The 21380-nt window shown below is 40.7% G+C and overlaps 1 protein-coding gene across 4 annotated transcripts in view; it reads right to left on the reverse strand.

Moving 5' to 3' along the window:
• The window catches only part of macrod2 (mono-ADP ribosylhydrolase 2), a 459456-nt gene that overhangs the window by 335023 nt on the left and 103053 nt on the right, over positions 1-21380 (reverse strand). For all 4 annotated transcript variants that reach the window (XM_061690718.1, XM_061690717.1, XM_061690716.1 and 1 more), the window contains exon 4: positions 20178-20207. In XM_061690718.1, the coding sequence (XP_061546702.1) occupies positions 20178-20207 (30 nt within the window). The remainder of the gene's footprint in view (positions 1-20177; positions 20208-21380) is intronic.

The following is a 21380-nucleotide window of genomic DNA, read 5'->3' on the forward strand; positions in this document are numbered from 1 at the left end:
AGCCAACATTTTGTTATATTTATCAATTATAAAGCATCTTTTCACCACTGACTGTTTTCTGTGCATTCGTCCGCTATTGATTTTCACGCCTTGTCTGTTTTGTTGAACAGTTGTAACGTTTGTTGCCTTTTGATGACGTAGAGGTCGGATGAGCGCGACGTGAGCGTGCAGACTGCAGTCACATTGGATGCATATCTGATTTATGTCCACATACGAAAGAGGCCTGGATCATATTTGAAAACAAAACGGAATTGTAAGCTTCTGTCAGAATCGTAATGACCTACAGAATGAACGTCAGACTCATCTTTATTTGCCAAGTATGTCCAAAAAACACACATGGAATTTGTCTCCGGTAGTTGGAGCCGCTCTAGTACGACAACAGACAGTCAATTGACAGAACACTTTTGAGACATAAAGACATTGACACACAAAAAAAACAGTCACTGAGCAGTAAAGGGTTGCTAGTTATCTGGTAATGCCGGTACATTTATTTATTTATTTGTTTGACAATTGTGCAAAAAGATGCAGTCCTCTAGCACTTAGAGCAGTTCGAATGACTAATATTGCAATAGTCCGGTGCAATGACCATTGTGCAGAGGGCGCCGAGACTTCAAAGAGTGTATGCGGTTTAAAGTGACGAGTAGTCTGGGACAATGTTGGTTGTGCAAATGTTGCAGATAATCCTCATTCAGTGTGCAAATGGAGCAGACGCTACTCTGGCATGAGTGGCCAGTATTGGTCGACAACAGATATGCAAATAGTGCAGCGTGGCGAGACAACTACAGACAACTACACAGCCTCAATAGGAGACCCAGATTGTCTACAGTCGATGGCAAAATAACATCTTTCAATCCAGCCATTTTCTCTTCCGCTTGTCCTCATTAGGGTGGAGCTTATCCCAACTGACATTGGGGGAGAGGCTGGCACACCCTGGACTGGTCACCAGCCAAATGCAGTGCAATAAACAGTAAAATAGTCTTGTGTGCATGCTGGGATGACTTTTGATTAGCAGGAAATATGTCATCAGATTGCTTTACCTGAAGAATGTTTAATCGGTGCAGGTGTTTTACTATGATTGTACTATTAAGGTCAGCAACTCTTTTCTGACAGAGGTAAAAATAAACTAAGTGAGATGATAACACTTGTTGTTCCTTGCCCAACTGAGGGAGCTGGCAGAGGACTGACTAGATGAAATGCATCATTAGGGTGGATTTCCTTGTCTGCTCAGTAGCCAATCATGCAAAGATAATTAGGTATTTCTGTCCCCATAATGCTTACCGACGCAAAGATTAACAAGCTTTTTAAGCACAGTTGACGAGAGGAGAGAAATTTGCCATTTTGGACAAATGATGAAGTGTGCTTGGAAAGACTTAGCGGCACTGGAACTGGATTTCCTTCAAGGGCGTTGCGCTATACTTCATACAATACTGTACACCTTTTGATTTATATTGCGGAAAATATAATAATCATTGATTGAGGTAATTCAATATTTTTCAATTAGCAATAAGGCCTTTACATGTTTCTAATATATGCAGTAGCCATCGTAAACGGCAGCAATAAATGCACACAGATCTTGCAGGGCTGTAAAAGGCTCCAGTAAAATAAAACCCATTATTTCATGGCCATCTGTCTGGTGCCTATGCAGACCTTACTGCGACATGCTTTGTGAGTGATCAAAGGCAATGTCCACATCAAGAGCAATTCACCTAAGTAGGCATACAAGCCATGTTTTCAAACCCAGTTGTAGAATAACCTAGAAAATAATTCAGTCAGTTTTTTGTTTTTTTCCCCCCCTTTTTACAAAGATTTATTTATTTCTCAGACCGGCTCTGTCATTGACTACTAATGTTTATGAGCTACATCCAGACCCAATTTAGGTGTTGGCGACCGATGCCAAATGCACATGCACACACTCAGCATGCTCGTGCACAATTACATGCACACACACACACAAACACAAAAGCAGGCACGTACCGGCATGCTGATAGTCTCAGACACACATTTTAAACAACTCCAATATAGGTAAATAGAACATTTAACAGATGTGCCCCACCCAGGAGGGCAGATACATTGTGGGGAGTTTAACTAAACCAGTAACAAAGACAAAGACGAGACACATTTTTTTTTTGTCATTCCGATTGAAATAAATCTGACTGAAGATCTCTGGTCAACTGTTTGCATGTGACGTGATCTATTCCGATCGGGCGTATACACGATGTACACTACCTTTCATCGGAACAGCTGTGGGACATGCCCACGTCATTGTGAACGTCACGTCATTCATCAAGATGGAGGGCCGTCATCTATTCACCACAGTCGTTGGGATTATTTTTATATGTTTATTTTAAAAAACGTTTGATTAAAAACAACATCCAGAAAGTATTCAGACGCCCTTAAATTTTTCACAATTTCTTATATTGCAGCCATTTACTAAAACCATTTAAGTTCTTTTTTTTTCCCTCATTAATGTACACACAGCACCTCATATTGACGGAAAAAAATGGAATTGTTGAAATTTTTGCAGATTTATTAAAAAAGAAACTGCCTGAAGAGCTCAGAGACTTGAGAATTGTGGCAAGGCACAAAACTGGCCAAGGTTAAAAAAAATATTCTGTTGCACCTATGGTTCCTAACAGCACAGTGGCCTCCATAATCCTTAAATGGAAGATGTTTGGGACGACCAGAACCCTTCCTTGAGCTGGCCCTCCGGCCAAACTGAGCAATCGGGGGAGAAGAGCCTTGGTGAGATGGGCAAAGAAGAACCCAAAGATCACTGGGGCTGAGCTCCAGAGATGCAGTCGGGAGATGGGAGAAAGTTCTAGAAAGTCAACCATCACTGCAGCCCTCCACCAGTTGGGGCTTTATGGCAGAGTGGGCCGACGGAAGCCTCACCTCAGTGCAAGACATGAAATATCAGCTTCAAATACTGCTAAATTTGTTGACTCTTACATTTCATTTGGCCCAATCCATGTTATTAGCATGCTTGGGGAGACATTTTGCACTGTCCAAAAGGGAGGAAACCCTTTACTTGCTTTCTAGAATTGTTTTTGTGTGTTTTTTGTCAAACAGAACACATTCTCTAAGAAAGAGCTACTGAGGAAAAGCAAGTATTCCACGGAGTATTCACAATGGAAGTAAACAACTTGGAAGGTGACTGAACGGTTACCGGAGAAATTGCAAAAAGGTAAAGTGCTTTCTTAGCTATTCACCTAAATCATCCTCATTGTGACCTTTAGGTCAAAACAAACATACACAATTTAGAATGGGAATCAACACTAGAGCTGTGTGAGCCTTCATTAACCCCCCACCCCCAATACTGCATTGAGTCCAGAGTCTTGCAGTAAAATAATCTGTGTTTTTTATCACTCCATCAGCACTGGAAGCAAAAGGGAAGGGACATAGTCTTATTTTCAATTGCACAGGTGGACTGGGTGTGTGGCAGGCTTGGCCAGCTAGACTTAAAGCTTGAATCACTCTTAGCTCGCAGCAGGTCCATTCACCCACCAACTCTAAACACAATTGCTCCCCATGGTACTGAGCTGATTGCGGTTTCATCAAGGCTCGTACCAGTCACAAGAGACCTGCTCTGTCTCTCTCACAGTTTGATGAACTGGGTCATTTATCTGCACTTGGTAGAAAGACCCTAACAAGCTTATTGGCAAGCTGTGTTTATCAAGGCTTGGAAAGCAACTTCAAAAAGACATGATAGATTCAATGCTACCAAAATGAAACAGCAAGACCCCCCCCAAAATGTTCATTAACTGCTAACTATGCTCCCCCAGCAGTATGCTAACGTGAGCCACTGAGTAGCATACCAACTTTCAGTGCCCTCAAATAGCTTTTCACCACCATGAAAAATCTGTCTAGAATTACAAAGGACCCACTAAGTACTGCTTTAGGCCAAATTCTAAATGAATGTCTGAAAACCTGAAGATGTACTTCTTGCGCATATATTATATATATTATTCTATTTAACGTTGTTAAACTCAATAATACAGGAGGCCAAAACTCAAAGCAAATTTTAGGTCGCAGGCCAAACAGGCTAAATATCAATCCATCCATCCATCCATCCATTTTCTGAGCCGCTTCTCATCACTGGGGTCGCGGGCGTGCTGGAGCCAATCCCAGCTATCATCGGGCAGAGGCGGGGTACACCCTGAACCGGTTGCCAGCCAATCGCAGGGCACATATAAACAAACAACCATTCACACTCACATTCACACCGATGGGCAATTTAGAGTCTTCAATTAATGCATGTTTTTGGGATGTGGGAAGAAACCGGAGTCCCCGGAGAAAACCCACGCAGGCAGGGGGAGAACATACAAACTCCACACAGGCGAAGCCGGGGATTGAACCCCAGACCTCAGAACTGTGAGGCAGACACTCCAACCAGTTGGTCACCGTGACGCCCAGGCTAAATATTTTGAACAGAATATTTATTTATTTTTTTCCCCACCCCGCATAAATGTGAATCTAAGACAGGATACAATATCCATCCATCCATTTACAACACAACTTATCCTGGGTCGCGGAACGCTGGAGCCTATCCCAGCTGACTTCGGGCGAAAGGCGGACTACACCCTGAATTGGTCGCCAGTCAGTCGCTGGGCACGTATAGACACGGACAACAATTCGCACTCACATTCACACCGTCACTGAGTGGGAACTGAACCCACGCTGCCCGCACCAAAGTCAGGCGAGTGTATCACTACACCATCAGTGACCAGGATACAATATTTCAAAATAAATCAACTTACATTTTCGATAACTTAAAACATACTTCTCAACATAAATAGTGCCAAAATTATACAAATTCAAAATATGAACATGCTGTAGGAAACCTGAAAAATAATATTTTATTTGCTAAAGGTTATTTATAAATCCTATATTTCTTTGCACATGTGCTATTTTTCTAGAACTTCATCATCATGCTGTTTATTTTAGGGGAAAGTTTTTGTGTAGAGATTCTCAAGATGGATTACTGGTGTCCATCAGTGAGGGAAGTCATAGGTGATATGTTAATATTGTGTCTATCCTCAGCAGTGTTGCCACAGTTACCTTGAAAAAAGTAACTTAGTTATTTTACTGATTACTTGGGCTTAAAAGTAACTTGGTTACTTTACTGATTACTTATTTTTTTTTAAAGTTAGAAAAAAGTAACTTTTTAGTTACTTTCAACACCTGCCAAGTAGCAGGAATATCACTGATCCACAGTACCAAAATAAAAATGCATTAAGGAATATCACTTATCCACAGTACCAAAATAAAAATGCATTAACTTAACCGTACGCATTGCACACAAATTACAGAATGATAGCATCAACATGTACCATTATCTTAAATATTAGTGTAGTTGAAGCCACATTAAATCAGCAACTTAGTGCAGACTTGACATGCCAACAGTATAGTGAGTACCTCAACGTAAACAAGCACACCATTCTCAGTTCACTTCTCTAAAGATTAAACAGATAGATCAGTTGCTTTTCCACCAACCAGCAAAGGAACTTTGAATTCTTGATAGCAAAAGGTTTCCATCGTACTTATTAGTTCAGGGTAGCTTAAGCAAATGAGGCCGATGTTGCTCATTACTGACACCAACTGGATCTAAAAAGATGCTGGTATTTAAAGCTTTCAATGTCTTATTTTATATTTATTTTTTATTTTATTTTACTTAATTTATCTGAATTGCAAATATTTTTGATACCTTTAAAACCTAACCCTTTATGCAGGTGAGGCAATTTGAACTGATTCTAATTTGGAATGCCAACCTGGCTGCGGTCTTTGAGGGAGTTTTATTATATACACAGCTATATTTCAATAAATTATATTTATTCTTTTTTATTGAGATGACATACCTAAATAGATTGATAGTCATCTGCAAGCTTCTGTTGCACAATGTGATTTATCAGCTGGAAAATGCAATAGGGACAAGAGCCTAAATCCTTACACAGTTCCACTACAAATTTGAGAACAATTAATCACATCGATAGTCATCTGCAGGCTTCTACATTTATTTATCTATTTATTCAAAAACACCAAGTTTTTCTAATGTTTTGTCATTCAGGCGATTACATTTTTCTTTATTTTCATGCAAGTTGTCGAGCTTTAGAGAACATCCGCTCACATGCCTTTTATGGACCTTTTCTTCATCATGTGCTATGATGTAATGTAATATTTAACTTGTTTGTATATGTATTTGCTTCTATTTTGCTTTGTTTTACTCTGCTGTCTACAGCCAGATTAGCATTACAAATACCTTACCTGAATAAGGTTTACTAACTCAATAAAAAATACCTAACTTCATGGACAGCTTTTAGTTTTTTAATACAGCAGTGTGAAGTATTTGGTATCTGTAAATGTGTTTGCAAGGGGGGAAAAAAAAAACAGACTGTCCACTGCAATATTTATTTGTGAAGGAAGGTTTTTTGTGATAGAGTCGGCCATTGGTGGACCTTTTCGCCATGTGGCAGATTTCACCACGAGGTCTGCCACTGCCATGCTCAATCGGTGAGTCTAAGTTTTGCTTTTCAATGTATTTTAATCCTCTTATTTCGGGCTTTGAGTAACGCCGCATAATGGCGGCTCTGTGAATGAAAAAGTAAACGTCTACTGAGCACTGTTAGCCAATTAGCACTCTTAAGCACAGCCTGCCCCCTCAAAGAGTTCCTGGTAGCTCTCGGAAGACCCTATCTGGCAGGAGGAACAAAATAATCCAGAGGGAACCTTCCGTACCCTCTCTTTCTTTCTTTTTTTTTTTCCCCCAGTGGTGGGGACTGCGGAGGAACTCAAACTACCAGGATAGCTAGGCAAACCCCTGCAAAGGTTCCTGTGGTGGTAAAAGTCCCTATGGTGCATTCACGATGAGTTCCTGGGCTTCTAGTTCCTTATAACCTGGCACACACTGTAAATATTTTTTTTTTGTTTTTTTTTGTTTTTTATTATTCCAACATACTGTAAGAGTGAAAATCACAAACAACAATTAGCGTGCTCACACTTTTTTCTTGTTACTACATGCATATACTTGAATGTTTTTACACTTGCATGCATGCACTCATGCATGGTAAGCATGAGAATCAGAGTGATGGGCTGTGCGGGGGAGTAATGCCCCAGAGAAAATGGGGAATTCTTTGCCATGACTGGACTGGTCATATTCGACTCTGCTTTATGTATTTCATTGTCATATATGTATTTGTCCAGAAATCGTTAATGTAATGTAAACCAACAGTCGGTATTTATTCTTTGATTTTTGTTTTGTCCAAGACAATATTCTCAAAAGAAATTGTCATTCCCTGAGACATTTTGTGCGAACACATCAGAAAAGCCTTCCTTTGCTGAATGCCAAAGAAAGGAATATATTCAAGACCATGGCACTACGATAGCAGTGCCCAGATACCTTAATTAAATAATCCAAAAACTCCTAAATGCATTACAGCATTATTTCCTCTCACCGCAAAACATGTTGACAGTTGCTGCCAACCTAAAAACATATTTGATAACATGGTGTGTATGTTGATGCTCTGCATCTCACTCTTGTTGTGAAAATACATTAATTTGCAGAGGAAAATGAGAAGACATAACACAAACAGTTTAGTTTTCGCACCACCCACTAAGGCAGACATCTGTTCTGTTCTTTTAGTCTATTTATCCCTCTGCTATTTTACACACCCCTTTCCCCACATTTATTTTCCTGACATTCACCTCCAGTCTTCAGAGCTCCTGTACGTGAGTTCCTGTGACTCTCCTTAGAGATCTGTCTACAGTGCACACACTGCAGGAGCACTGTGCAGGTGATAATGAAGTGCCTGGGATGAGGGGATAGGGTGGAGTGGTGGGCATCATCCCAAAGGTATAAATGCTCATCTCCCCCACAGGAAGGATGCAATGAGCATCTTTTACATTAGTCCAACAAGCTGGCTCAGTGTCAGTCTCAGCAAGTATACCAGGATTGCTGCTGGGCCTTTTTAGGCAGGCAGCAAGGGGGGGGGGTCACACAGTGACTTGTCCGCCTCCTGAGGGATGCTTGGTGTTTCATCTGCTCGACGCCCGACTGTTTATGTTGCACAGCCAGGCTGAGAGGAACAGACACTGGGAAAGTGGAGATCTTCACCAAGGGAACCGGCTGATACAGTGAAGGATAAATACAGGGTGAGGGTAAGACAGGAATGGTAGAGGAGGGTGAAAATGCTATTCCCCATGGTCTGACAAAAAGATGACAGCATTCCTCTGGAGCTTGCTCTGCTTTCCTTTGGCTGAAACCTCACTTGTAGGCAAGCAGCCTGTCAGACAGACCTAACTAGATTGCCCCATGAGTGACTCAAAAACTCCACAGTGAGTTACACGTTGGCAAAAAGCCACCACAATAGGTCCGTCTCTGCAAGAAGTATCATATAAGGACAATGACTAAGCAACCAAAGAGCCTGTTCAAGACCACCTCATTGATATTCCTTTCCTACATAATTTGAACGTCACATAATTCATAAGCCATCCACTATTGTATAAATATTGGCTCACAGGGAGCAATAAACCGTGACAGTTTTCGTGTGTACTCTTTATGCCTGTGGGATGTATTGTATAGCCACTCTGTACTGTGCCAAACCACAGGCCTATATTGTGTCAATTTGATGAGAGTACCATACAAACGTGTCAGGTTTAGTTTCCATGAATGGGAACCAATGGTGTAGTAGATGTAGTGCATAATGGGCACATTGTCGCCATGTGTGAATTTTCCTCTACACATTCCGAATAAGGTGTGGATTAGATGCGTGGATGTGTATGTGAATGGTTAGCTGTCAATATGTGCCCGCAAATGGCTGGCAACCAGACCAGAGTGTAGCCCACCTCTCACCAAAGTTAGCTGGCATAAAAAATAGACACATGGATGGATGTTCATCTGAACATTGTTCAATGGGAAATTGTTTAACTGCTAAGTATAACAATAAGTTATTGTAATTAAGTAATTTTATTGTGTCTGTTGTTTCACCCTTACATCTGACACCACATGAAGGATGAACATTAGTGACAAAATGTGCAGAGGGACCAGATTTCTTCATATATTAAACATATTGTTGTTTAGCCATATTGCACTGAGCAGCTAGGGAGGCACAATTTTATCACTACACAACTACTACTGCTACACTTTTTTAAGCATTTTCATATTATTAGGGAGGGAATAATATTGTTTCTTCCTTGTTTGCATTCACATTTATGTCAAAAAAAACATTTAGTTTTAGTCTGTTCAAAAAAAATGTAAAGCGCACTTTTAGTTTTGGCATCCTGTGCAATTGAGTGCATTCAATACTCAGTGAGCTTAGGTCTAAAAATATTTTGACGTATCATGTTTGTGCGTGATTTAAATATTAAGTAATATTCAGATTTTTGGTCAGTAATTAAGGTGATACACAGTCATTCTTATGATCCAATAGTTCTATCCATCCATGATGCATATTGTAGCATAGCAATAATTTAAAAACAAAAGGAAATTTTCTTATTCCTGGAGTAATACATTAAAGACTATTGGGTCTGTGTATTCACTGTCTTTTATCATTCATAATGGATGGATGGATGGTCTCAATTAGATCCTCACATTAACCCATTTATATAAAACTAAATAAATTATTATATTTTGATTTCCTTTTATTTTTTGTTTGTTCTTTAATGTATGATTTTGTTTTCAACAAATAGATGAGTAAAACGATTAGCATGAGTTTTTATTTAAATTTCTATATAGGCACCACAATTTGCTACTAGCTTCTTTAGCCCCCCTACAATCGCATCAACTGATTTCAAAAGCAACTCTTGTGGAATGGAAGACAAATCTTATGGTATTTTCCCGTCAAGTTTTTTTTTTTTTTTTTGGTAAGAGACAGTGGCACTGAGGCGACAACAGGAAGCAGAGCTGGAGGTGACGGAAATCTCTCTAGGAGTGACCAGGTTGGATAAAATTTGAAATTAGCTCATCAGAGGGACGGCCAAGGTTAGATGTTTTGGAGACAAAGTTAAAGAGAGTAGACTTCAATGGTTTGGAAACGTCCAGAGGAGAGAGAGTGAGTATATTGGAAGAGGGGTGATGGAGATGGAGCTGCCAGGCAAACGAGCTCAAGGAAGACCAAAGAGAAGTTTAATACATGGAGTGAGGGATGACATGAGGGCAGTTGGTGTTAGAGAGTAGGATGCAGGAGATAGGCTTAGATGGAAAAGGATGAAACGCTCTGGTGACCCATAACGGGACAAGCCAAAAGCAAAAGAAGTAGTAGTCTTCCTCCTTTAACCAAGCCCATCCCAGGGAAGTGAGCATTCACCAATTCACAAACAGCTAGAGCAAATTGGGAACGTGTGCCATCTTGCATGAAAATCTAATCTTCCCAATTCTCCAAAGTACTGATAACTGGCCGGATTTCATCTTGAAGCATGGCAAGGTACCTTTAGTATTTTAGAATAGGGAGTTATACTAACCCATACAAATAAATGTTAAGACAACAAACAGAATCAAGGGTTTCACACTATGATGTCAACCATTTCTGAATGAGTGGTGACCATGTGGCCAAGTTCTTAGGGCCACATGTGATGTCCTTGTGTTAGCATTGCACTGGTTGGTAAGACTACGATGCAGAGCCCTACGAAGAACTGTCCCCATCTGTCAGATCTCATCACTCCATCCGGCATCGCTGGGGGCAGTGGGACCTAAACTGACCACTGAGTCAACTGACAAGGCAACTCAGCATCCAGATATACCAGAATAAGACTCATACAGCTGAAGCCCAGTTACACACTTGCAGATTCAGAAGAATGCTGACAGGCCATCATGCAAGCAAATGTGTGGACAATCAAGTTTGCACTCACGCATACAGCCATTTGAAGACGCAGTCAAAAAGACAATTTCAGATAATACACACAGACACATGCATGCAAAAGAAAACGGCCAAAGCGAGCGCAGGATCAGCCCCCAAAACAGGCCACAATGAATCCGACACAGGACACAAATGTGCTCCGACACTAGTGCTGGTAATGCTTTGTCTAAAATCTCAACAACTGACCCAGAAACGGTGATACACCGAGGGGTCTCGGGTCCAGGGGAGGTCGAGTGCAATGCAATGTGGATAAAAACTAAATTGATATTTTCTTGCCTTGTTCACAAGCCCTGTGGGGGTATATACACTCTGTGCACAATGTGCAGTGACAGAATAAGGTGGATACTTAAATTGTAGTCTTTTGTAATGTAGAATCAGGAGAATGAATAACTGTTTCAAATATATAGAGATACTATGTAGGATTGCACAATATCCATCTCCCATGTCCCTCGATCGAAGTCAAAGGTCATCTTTGTTTCCTTTCGGAGATGGTAAGAAGAGAGGAGAGAGGCTGCAGAGGTCAAACACAAAGGAAAATAAGCAGCTGCAATACATTTATAGTGGAGCCCCTATAGGAGAGAGGGAAACAGACATTTATTTTCAACTAAATGTTTCAGAAAAGTCTGACAATGGTCTGCTCTGTTCTCCTGCCCTTTCTTGCAGTTATATGGCAGCGCAAGAGCACTGAAGCTTGAGCTTTTAACACCTTTTATTACTTCAAGATTATAATTACTACACTATTTTTCAAAAAGGAACATTTCACTGCATGAATTCCATGCACATGTACAAACCCTTGCATTAACACTCCTAAAGACAATGGCGAGTTAGTGATAACTTCGGAGAATTTAAAAGTGGTTAGACCTGAAATACTTGGTGTGCATGCAAAAACAGATACAAACTTGAATGCTTAAGCAACTAGATGTGGAAGTTGATCTACTAACAGGGTGCACTTATCTAAATTAATCGTCAATGTAGCAATGCAATTTTGGAGCTTCTGAATGAGTCACAAGAATGAGTAAGAATAAGAATATGTATAAGAATATGAATAAGCCTATCTCCTGCATCCTCCTCTCTAACACCAACTGCCCTCATGTCTTCCCTCACGACATCCATCAACCTTCTCTTTGGTCTTCCGCTAGCTCTCTTGCCTGACAGCTCCATCCTCATCACCCTTCTACCAATATACTCACTCTCTACTCCTCTGGACATGTCCGAACCATTGAAGTCTGCTCTCTCTAACTTTGTCTCCAAAACATCTAAGCTTGGCTGTCCCTCCAATGAGCTAATTTCTTATTTTATCCAACCTGGTCACTCCTCAATCGAACCTCAACATCTTTATTTCCGCCACCTCCAGCTCTGCTTCCTGTTGTCTCTTCAGTGCCACGGTCTCGAATACGTACATCATGGTTGGCCTCACCACTGTCTTATAAACTTTGCCCTTCATCCTAGCAGAGACTCTTCTGTCACATAACACACCGACACCTTCCTCCACCCGTTCCAACCTGCTTGGACCCGTTTCTTCACTTCCTGACCAAACTCACCACACCACCTTATCATAAAGTGGATATATAACAGTGTTTTTTTTTACATTGTATTTTTATGAGCAAAATTTATATGGTTTATACAGTATACGCTTATATACGGTATACGCTTATATATAAAATAAAAATTACACTATGATCCCCAGTGGAGAAGAATCTATTCAAAAAATCCTGCATTTGTGTGGACTTGCTAAGTGGCACAAATCTGCTTACAACAGCAGCAAAGAAGGCTCCACATTGTTTAAAATGCTGATATGTGCGTCGTTCAAGTTTATTCCTTTCCCTCACTTGCAGTAAAATGCCAGAGATCAAGCGCTGCCATCAACCAGCTTAAGACATGACTGCCGCAGGCACCGGCCAGCAACTTGATTTATACATGGGGACAAAGATGAATGATTCATAGGCTACGAGAGAGATACCAAGACACGTGGCAGATGTGTCCTTATGTTGTTTGCAGATACACACCTTCTCATAAATCCAGTTGAACAGTCTCTGAAGTTTAGCTTTGCACAACTGGCCATTTTTTTGTTACTGGCACTCATAATTACATGCTCCAACCTTTTCCTTTTGTTCCTATTGGTTTTTAATCTCATGTTCTTTGACTTTTCATCCATCCATTTTCTGTACCCCTTTATCCTCACAAGAGTTGCGGGCGTGCTGGAGCCCATCCCAGCTATCTTCTGGCGAGAAGAACACCCTGAACTGGTCGCCAGCCAAACGTAGTTCTTTGACTTTCTTCTTACTTTTCTATGATCATGTAACGATTCTAAATACAGAACCCACATTTTTTGAATAAAATGAATGGTTCAATCATTCCACATCAATTAGTCTATCCATCACTGCAGATTGGAGGAGGGGGCAGTGGAAACAAAGTAGGGAGTGGAGTGGTGGGGCAGGGCAGGGCAGTCCACAAAACATTTTCATTACTACTTTGGTACCTCCAAATACAGTCCAGAAAATGACCTTGTTTACAACTACGCTTAATGGAAGATTCAACAGCTGTACTCTTTACATATTATTGTTACAATATACATACTGATAAGTTTTCAGTGTGACAGCTAGCTCATAAAAATACAGAACATATATACAACCCCTATACATGTAAAATAATTATCTGTTGACGTTCAACTTGACTAAAACAAAGGGTCAAGCTCACCTGTAATTGTGCAACACATTTTGTAGTTACCATTTAAATGCTAATTTAAACAATACCAAATGTTGTGCATTTAGTTCATACAGTACGTATGGTTTAACATTTCCTGAACACCAAAATAATGTGACTGCACCTGAGCAAAGGACATATTTCAGCACAGATATAAGGTGCATCTCGATCAGGGTGTAGCTAAGTGTTCAGTAAATATGAGACGATAAGTACAGTATGCCCCTAAGGCATTGCGCTGACTGAGGAATCTTTGCATTTCATTTATAATGTTACATTATTTAGGCTACCCCTTGGGGAAAACACACCATCTTTGTCATAAATTCTGCTAGTAGCTGTTACTACCATCTGTGAATGGAGGCGCATCGGTCAAGCATAATATGAAATCGATGAGAGATCAGAATACTGTCATCTTTGAGTGATTAAGAATAGAAGGAGGTCCTGAGCTCCCAGAGAGCTGATGTGGCTGCAGCTGGGACAGCAAGGGTGCCAGGCCAAGTCATCACACAACGCCATCTCCAAACTCAAACCCCCATTCACTCACCCACCCATCCCGCTTACAAAGAACATCATGACCCGGTCTCTGCCAATCTCCACAATAAGCAGGCCTCTGGCAGCACCAGAAAGAGGATAATGGGTCTCCTGGAGGTGACGTGAAAAGAAAACAGACCTCTTTGCATGACAAAAGGAGACAGAGATATGCACGACAAAGCAAATAGGGATCTTTAATAAAGGATTATCCAAACATTTCTAAAACTGGAAAATATTTATTTTTCAAGAACAAGGGAACACGCACTTGTAGGACAGCACATTCCTACAGCTACTATTTAGATTTTCTGAAATTGCAAAATGTTCATCAGTGGGAAATTTTACCAGGACCCAAAAAGTAAAGTCCCCGTCCAAACAGAAACTGAGATGATCTTTTTTGTATTTGTATTTAAAAAGTTTACCGTAAACACGGCATCGTTTCAAGAAATGTGTGCTTCCAAACAGAGAAGCTGCAATGTTGTAGTATATATGTCAGGCCAGAAGTGGGGCTGTAACCGTGCCACAGGAAGTCATCAAAAACAGAGAATAAGAAGCCCGTGTGAAGAAAACATGCAATAATGGCAGGGAATGCGAAGCGAACAATAAAGGAGACATTAGAGTGGACTGACAACAAGAAAGAACTTCTACTTTGGAACGAAAGCCACCAAGGTAAAGAACATCCGACATGGTAATCCACCATTGTGTTGGTGGTGTTCATGCACCTGTCACACAAGAACTGCGACAACCACATCATTGTCTTGGGAAAGATGTTTCATGAGTTGTACACAAGGAAATGTGAGGGGAGGGTTTCGAGATGTATCCACTCTGGATACCCCGCATAGCCCAAACATTGAAAACATTCTTGGCGGATACACTGAAATGTGTTTCGGTGAAGACGGGGCCTTAGAATAAGGCTGTGTTCACACATCTGTTGGTTTCTTTGGTCTTGACCAAAGTAAAAAAAATAAAAAATACATAATTATTTATGTATGTATGTTCATATTGGCATTTTTAATCATCAGACCAAAGGTTGTGCAGTGAAATAAATAAATATAACGAGTTTGTCATTTTATTTCAGTCAACCAAATGAACTGCACTACTTGAGCAATCACAGTGTGTGTTTCAACCAAACGAAGCATGTCAAGTGTGAAGGCACCGTAATGCCAAATTTATACAAAATTTTATTTCAAAAGCAATATTGTCGTTTTGGCCCCTGGTTTGCATGACAACTGTATTCTAAGTAAAAACCCTAATTTTAATTTGAAATTTAGAATATGCTGTGTAAATCTGCAACTTTTCTCAAAACACAGCCTGTGTACAGTAAATATGTCACATCCATTCATGAATTGCTGATCTCAAGGCTGTTGTTGTTGGAATCTTGATGTAACAAGAATTGGACCACAGGACAGCCACCGTAGCCAGATACAATCAGAGCTCATATCAAACACAACTAATCATGCGAAGTGTTTGCAGACCTGGGGGCTACAGTTGCTGTTACGCAAGCAATGGCAAAGGCTGATTAATTCAGTGAGTATTGGAGTCCAATGACCAAATTAGGCAGAATTAGGTCTTACTAAACAAGCATGGATGTGCCCCACTGCTCAGCTGGAGTTTAGAAAGGATGCCCAACACGAGAAAAACAATTTGGTTGGGTGGTCGAGCAAAAGCCTATTGCTAAATGGGCAACAATTGTGGTTAGAATATGAATGAGACAGCCCCCCCCCCCCCCCCCCTTTTCTGAATGGAGACATCAAAAGGAAGGGAAACATTCTTTTTGGGTCGGTGCCAGCACCCAGCCACGTTGTGACACACATTACATGATCAACTTGGTACCATTCATAATTATTCTCGATACACAAAGGCCTCATTTAGTGTGCTATTATCAGAGATTATTGTTATTTCCCTCCATGTATATACAAAATCCCAGCGAGACCAATATGTTTAATGCAGAGAACCGTGCTATTTTGTTCAACTCCACTGTGTACATAAAAGTGAAAACATACGGCCCAGAGAGAAGTCCCATTAGTGATTTTATAGGCTTGCACAGTGCACCGGAGCTTAAAAAGTCCACATTGTTTTTATTTTGTCTCTCTAACATAATACTGGGGGTACAAAGAATGGTTTCGGGACAAAAATGACATTTACACTACATTTAATTCAGACCACCATGGCATATATCAACCAATATAATATTTGACCTGTATTTCTGGTGATGATTAAATACTGCCAAATAAAAGAATATCTAAAAGTAAGTGGGCGGTCAACTAAATTTCTTCACATCACCTCGAGTTTGATTTGTCAGTTCTGGTGAAGTGGTGGTGGTAAACCAGCCTCCTAATCTGTGGGAACTAAATAAGGCTCTGGTGCACGAGGCCAAACATGATGAATCATCCTGTTGGGAAACTACCCCTCTGCAGAGCCCTGAGAAGACAGCTGTGAGATAAGGAAGGTATGAGAGCATGTCCCCTCTTCATATCGATCCTTTCCACCACCAGGGGAGAAGGTATTCACACACCAAACCACAGATAAAGGTATGGGGAGAGCCAGAGTGAGAAGGGTTTGCAGCTTCAGCAGCCACCTCAGAGTGATAAAGATAAGAGCAAAAAAGCCTTCTGGGCTTTCCATGGGGTGAGGCATGGGGGTTGTTTGGTTAATCATTGTCATCACTCTTTTTAATGTTGTAAAACTGTCCTTGATTGAATCCATCAATTTTGTTTTTTTCTAGGGAAAAAAAATACAGGAATGAACAAATTATTACTGATTTTTCATTTGCAGTTTATTGACCTTGTATTTCTGAGGCTGAAAATGATTGGACAAATTGATTTTAAAACAATAAAGAGACACTCAAAGCGATTAGAATTAAAAAGTACAGCTGTGCGCATGTGTCTTGTCGTCATTGCTGTTTAGTATGCACTCTTGACTGTCAAAAAGCCCAGCTATTTGGCATTTAAAGTTATGTTTATACAACGACGACCATGTAAAAATTATTGTGGCTTTACGTTTCTTAATAGCATGCAGACGACAATGTTGTAACACCAATCTCCTGCTTATATGAAACAAACTTCACTGCTTGTATCCATAATTAGCTGATAACGTAGTGTAAAAAAGGCACTCCCATTCCTGGTCTGAAGCACGATTCTAGATCATGGAGGTGCTTTGCCACCGCAGGAACCTTTGCAGGAACTTCCCTAGCTACCCTGGTAGCTTGAGGTCTCTCCGTGTCCCCACCCTGGATTATTTCTGTCCTCCTGCCGGATAGGGTCTTCCAAGAGCTACCAGGAATTCTTTGGGGGGGCTGTGCTTACGAACGCTGATTGGTTGACCGATCTCTGTAGGAGTTTACTTTTTCATTCCGAGAGCCGTCATTAGGCCGCGTTACGCAAAGGCTCGAAATTACAGGATTAAAATACATTGAAAAGTAAACTTTGCATCACCTGCATAGCGGCGGCGGACCTCGCGGCGCAGGACCTTACCACGGCTCACAGCGAGATCTGCCGCTGGCTGATTAGGTTCCACTCAGGAGAGAAGGTCCGAGCCAAAGCGGACGTGTGCGTCTTGCTTGGCCGGGGCTGAGGGGTGTGAGGCTTCCAAACACCCATATTTACATTTTCACACTAAACTGCACTTGCTGTAAAATTGGGAGTCTTAACCATGACACATCATGAGAGCCACTCCAGGCAGCGTGATTAGACGGCAGTGAGATTTCTTCAGCACAGTGTGCACTCAATAAGACACTGTGCAGAAGGATAGGTACCGGTAACTGTCCCTTTCACAAAGATGCATTTTTAGCGCAGATATTCCAAACTCATGAATAAAGACACACAGAAGCATCCAGAAGAATACTAATTGTGTCTTTGTTGTGGAGAACCCTAAACGTCGAAATATGGACCATGGAAAAACAGGGATAAAAACAACACTGTGTTTTATAACCATTAAAGTTGGATAAATAACTACAAATCTTCCCACACAACTGCATAACTACAACCCCAATTCCAATGAAGTTGGGACGTTGTGTTAAACATAAATAAAAACAGAATACAATGATTTGCAAATCATGCGATTGGCTGGCAACCAGTTCAGTGTGTACCCCGCCTCCTGCCCAAAGATAGCTGGGATAGGCTCCAGCACTCCCACGACCCTTGTGAGGATAAGCGGCTCAGAAAATGGATGGATGGATGTTCAACCTATATTGAATTGAATGCACTACAAGGACAAGATATTTAATGTTGAAACTGATCAACTTTATTGTTTTTAGTATATAATCATTAACTTAGAATTTTATTTTATTTTTTTTCCAAAAAAGCTGGGACAATTCTTTCCCATTCTTGCTTGATGTACAGCTTCAGCTGTTCAACAGTCCGGGGTCTCCGTTGTCGTATTTTATGCTTCATAATGCGGCACACATTTTCAATGGGAGACAGGTCTGGACTGCAGGCAAGCCAGTCTAGTACCTGCACTCTTTTACTACGAAGCCACGCTGTTGTAACACGTGCAGAATGTGGTTTGGCATTGTCTTGCTAAAATAAGCAGGGGCGTCCATGAAAAAGACGTTGCTAGGATGGCAGCATATATTTCTCCAAAACCTGTATGTACCTTTCAGCATTAATGGAGCCTTCACAAATGTGTAAGTTACCCATGCCATTAGCACTAACACAGCCCCATACCATCACAGATGCTGGCTCTTGAACTTTATGTCCATAACAGTCCGGATGGTTCTTTTCCTCTTTGGCCCGGAGGACACGGCGTCCACAATTTCCTAAAACAATTTGAAATGTGGAGTTGTCGGACCACAGAACACTTTTCCACTTTCCACGAAGCCGGCGGCGTTTCTGGGTGTTGTTGATAGATGGCTTTTGCTTTGCATAGTAGAGTTTCAAGTTGCACTTATGGATGTAGCGCCGACCTGTATTTACTGACATTGGTTTTCTGAAGTGTTCCTGAGCCCATGTGGTGATATACATTGATGTTGGTTTTTGATGCAGTGCCGCCTGAGGGATCGAAGGTCACGGGCATTCAATGTTGGTTTTCGGCCTTGCCGCTTACATGCAGTGATTTCTCCAGATTCTCTGAAACTTTTGATGATATTATGGACCGTAGATGATGAAATCCCTAAATTCCTTGCAATTTTACGTTGACGAACATTGTCCTTAAAGTGTTCGACTATTTTCTCACGCACTTGTTCACAAAGAGGTGAACCTCGCCCCATCTTTACTTGTGAATGACTGAGCAATTCAGGGAAGCTCATTTTATATCCAATCATGGCACCCACCTGTTCCCAATTAGCCTGTTCACCTGTGGGATGTTCCAAACAGGTGTTTGATGAGCATTCCTCAACTTTCTCAGTCTTTTTTGCCACCTGTCCCAGCTTTGTTGGACTGTGTTGCAGCCATAAAATTCTAAGTTAATGATTATTTGCTAAAAACAATCAAGTTTGTCAGTTTGAACATTAAATATCTCATCTTTGTAGTGTATTCAATTAAATATAGGTTGAACATAATTTGCAAATCATTGTATTCTGTTTTTATTTATGTTTAACACAACGTCCCAACTTCATTGGAATTGGGGTTGTAGATATAGCTGGATCTCCAAACATCATCCAAACTTTCCTCTTCAGACAGAAAAAAAAATACGATTCAAAATCTAACTAGGAACTTTCATCTTACTATGGGAGAAATTATTATTTCAATCATGTCACTGACAACCCCAGTTTCAGAAAAGAACAGTGAGATTTGGGCAGCAGCATTCCAGCTCCTTCCCCATTAGTCCAACACCACGGTTGGCTGCTTTAGATTTCCTTCACTGCTTTGATGATAATGTGCTTCGGCAGACCAGTAAAAGTAATGACCATCACTCAGTGTGGCACAGCGCAAGGTTGCGCTGCACTTCACACTCATGTTTCCAGCATTACATTCAGTCACATTCATCACGGACACTTGATGAACATACCTACCGTACTCTACACTTAAATCTGCCGCAGATCTATAGAAATATATTGAGGGGCCTTACACCAAAATCCACTCTTGTAAAGCTCTTTTAAAATAACAGCAATCATTAGGCAAAGTATAAAGACATTCACTTAAAAGTATAAAGACATTCACTTACCACCTCCTCCTCCAAGTAGACTTGAATTTGCTGAAAAGAGAGAGAGATCAAATGTCAGAAATGTTGCAAAAAAATTATTACATATGGATCCATTTGAAAAAAAATAATCATTTATCAAACGATAGGGCCAAAGACATACACAACAAATTCTATCAATTTATAGATTGATACCGCTTATCCTCACTAGGGTCGCGGGCACGCTGGAACCTATCCCAGCTATCTTCGGGCAAGAGGCGGGGTACACTCTGAACTGGTCGCCAGCCAATCGCAGGGCACATATAAACAAACAATCATTCACACTCACATTCACCCCTACGGGCAATTTAGACTCTTGAATCAACCTACACACAACAAATTATTTGGCAGAATTATAAAACATTTAAAATGTGAAAGCTATACTATGAGGGCCACAGTGAAAGCTGCATTTTGCATCCACAAAATTATATTTTATCTCTAATGAAAGAAAATCAAATTGTGTAATTCCATCACAGAAAGTATACTAATTAGCAGATTCATTCCTTTGGAAGGAGCTACATTAAAACATTAGTCCAGCTGAAGCAATTAAAAGTGCCCTGTGGTGCAAGAATGTTGTGTTCATCTCAGTAAAACAGACATCAGGAATCTGTAGGTTGTTATGGAAATGTCAGAAATGGATAGGTTTCAGGAAGATGATTTCAGTGGAACAGATATGATGGTAACCTCACACATTTCGATAGATGCACTTTATGTTTAGTAACAGGTTGGGCATGATAAGTGAAGCCCCTTTTTGAAGCTCCGTTGGTTCACATTCAGTCCAGACAATGCCAAAGCTATCAAAGTGGAAAGAGTACTGTATGACAATTAACCTATTTTGGTTTTGCTCTGTCAGAAAGATCCGTTGCACATGAAAAGGAGAAAGATTAGAAGGAGGGGTTGTTAAGAATACATCAGTTAATTTGGCTGTTACAGATAGGAAGTTTGTGTTTGAAGTTTAGTTCAGACAACGGGCACTGGAACAATCATACTGCAAAATATTCCTCTAATGAGCTTCTGTGCTATATCATTAGCAATCAAAAGTAGCCCGTTTAACGATTATTATTTTTCAACAAAAAAAAAAAAAAAAAAAAGTGGATAAGTTACAGATAATGAACATGATGTCAGGAATGGATGCACAACCACAGCATAGGCATTTGGCAATGATGGGCAGTGGAAGACTGGTGGAGC

This window comes from Phycodurus eques, chromosome 11 (genome assembly GCF_024500275.1).
Source record: "Phycodurus eques isolate BA_2022a chromosome 11, UOR_Pequ_1.1, whole genome shotgun sequence".
In the NCBI taxonomy this organism is placed as follows: domain Eukaryota; kingdom Metazoa; phylum Chordata; class Actinopteri; order Syngnathiformes; family Syngnathidae; genus Phycodurus; species Phycodurus eques.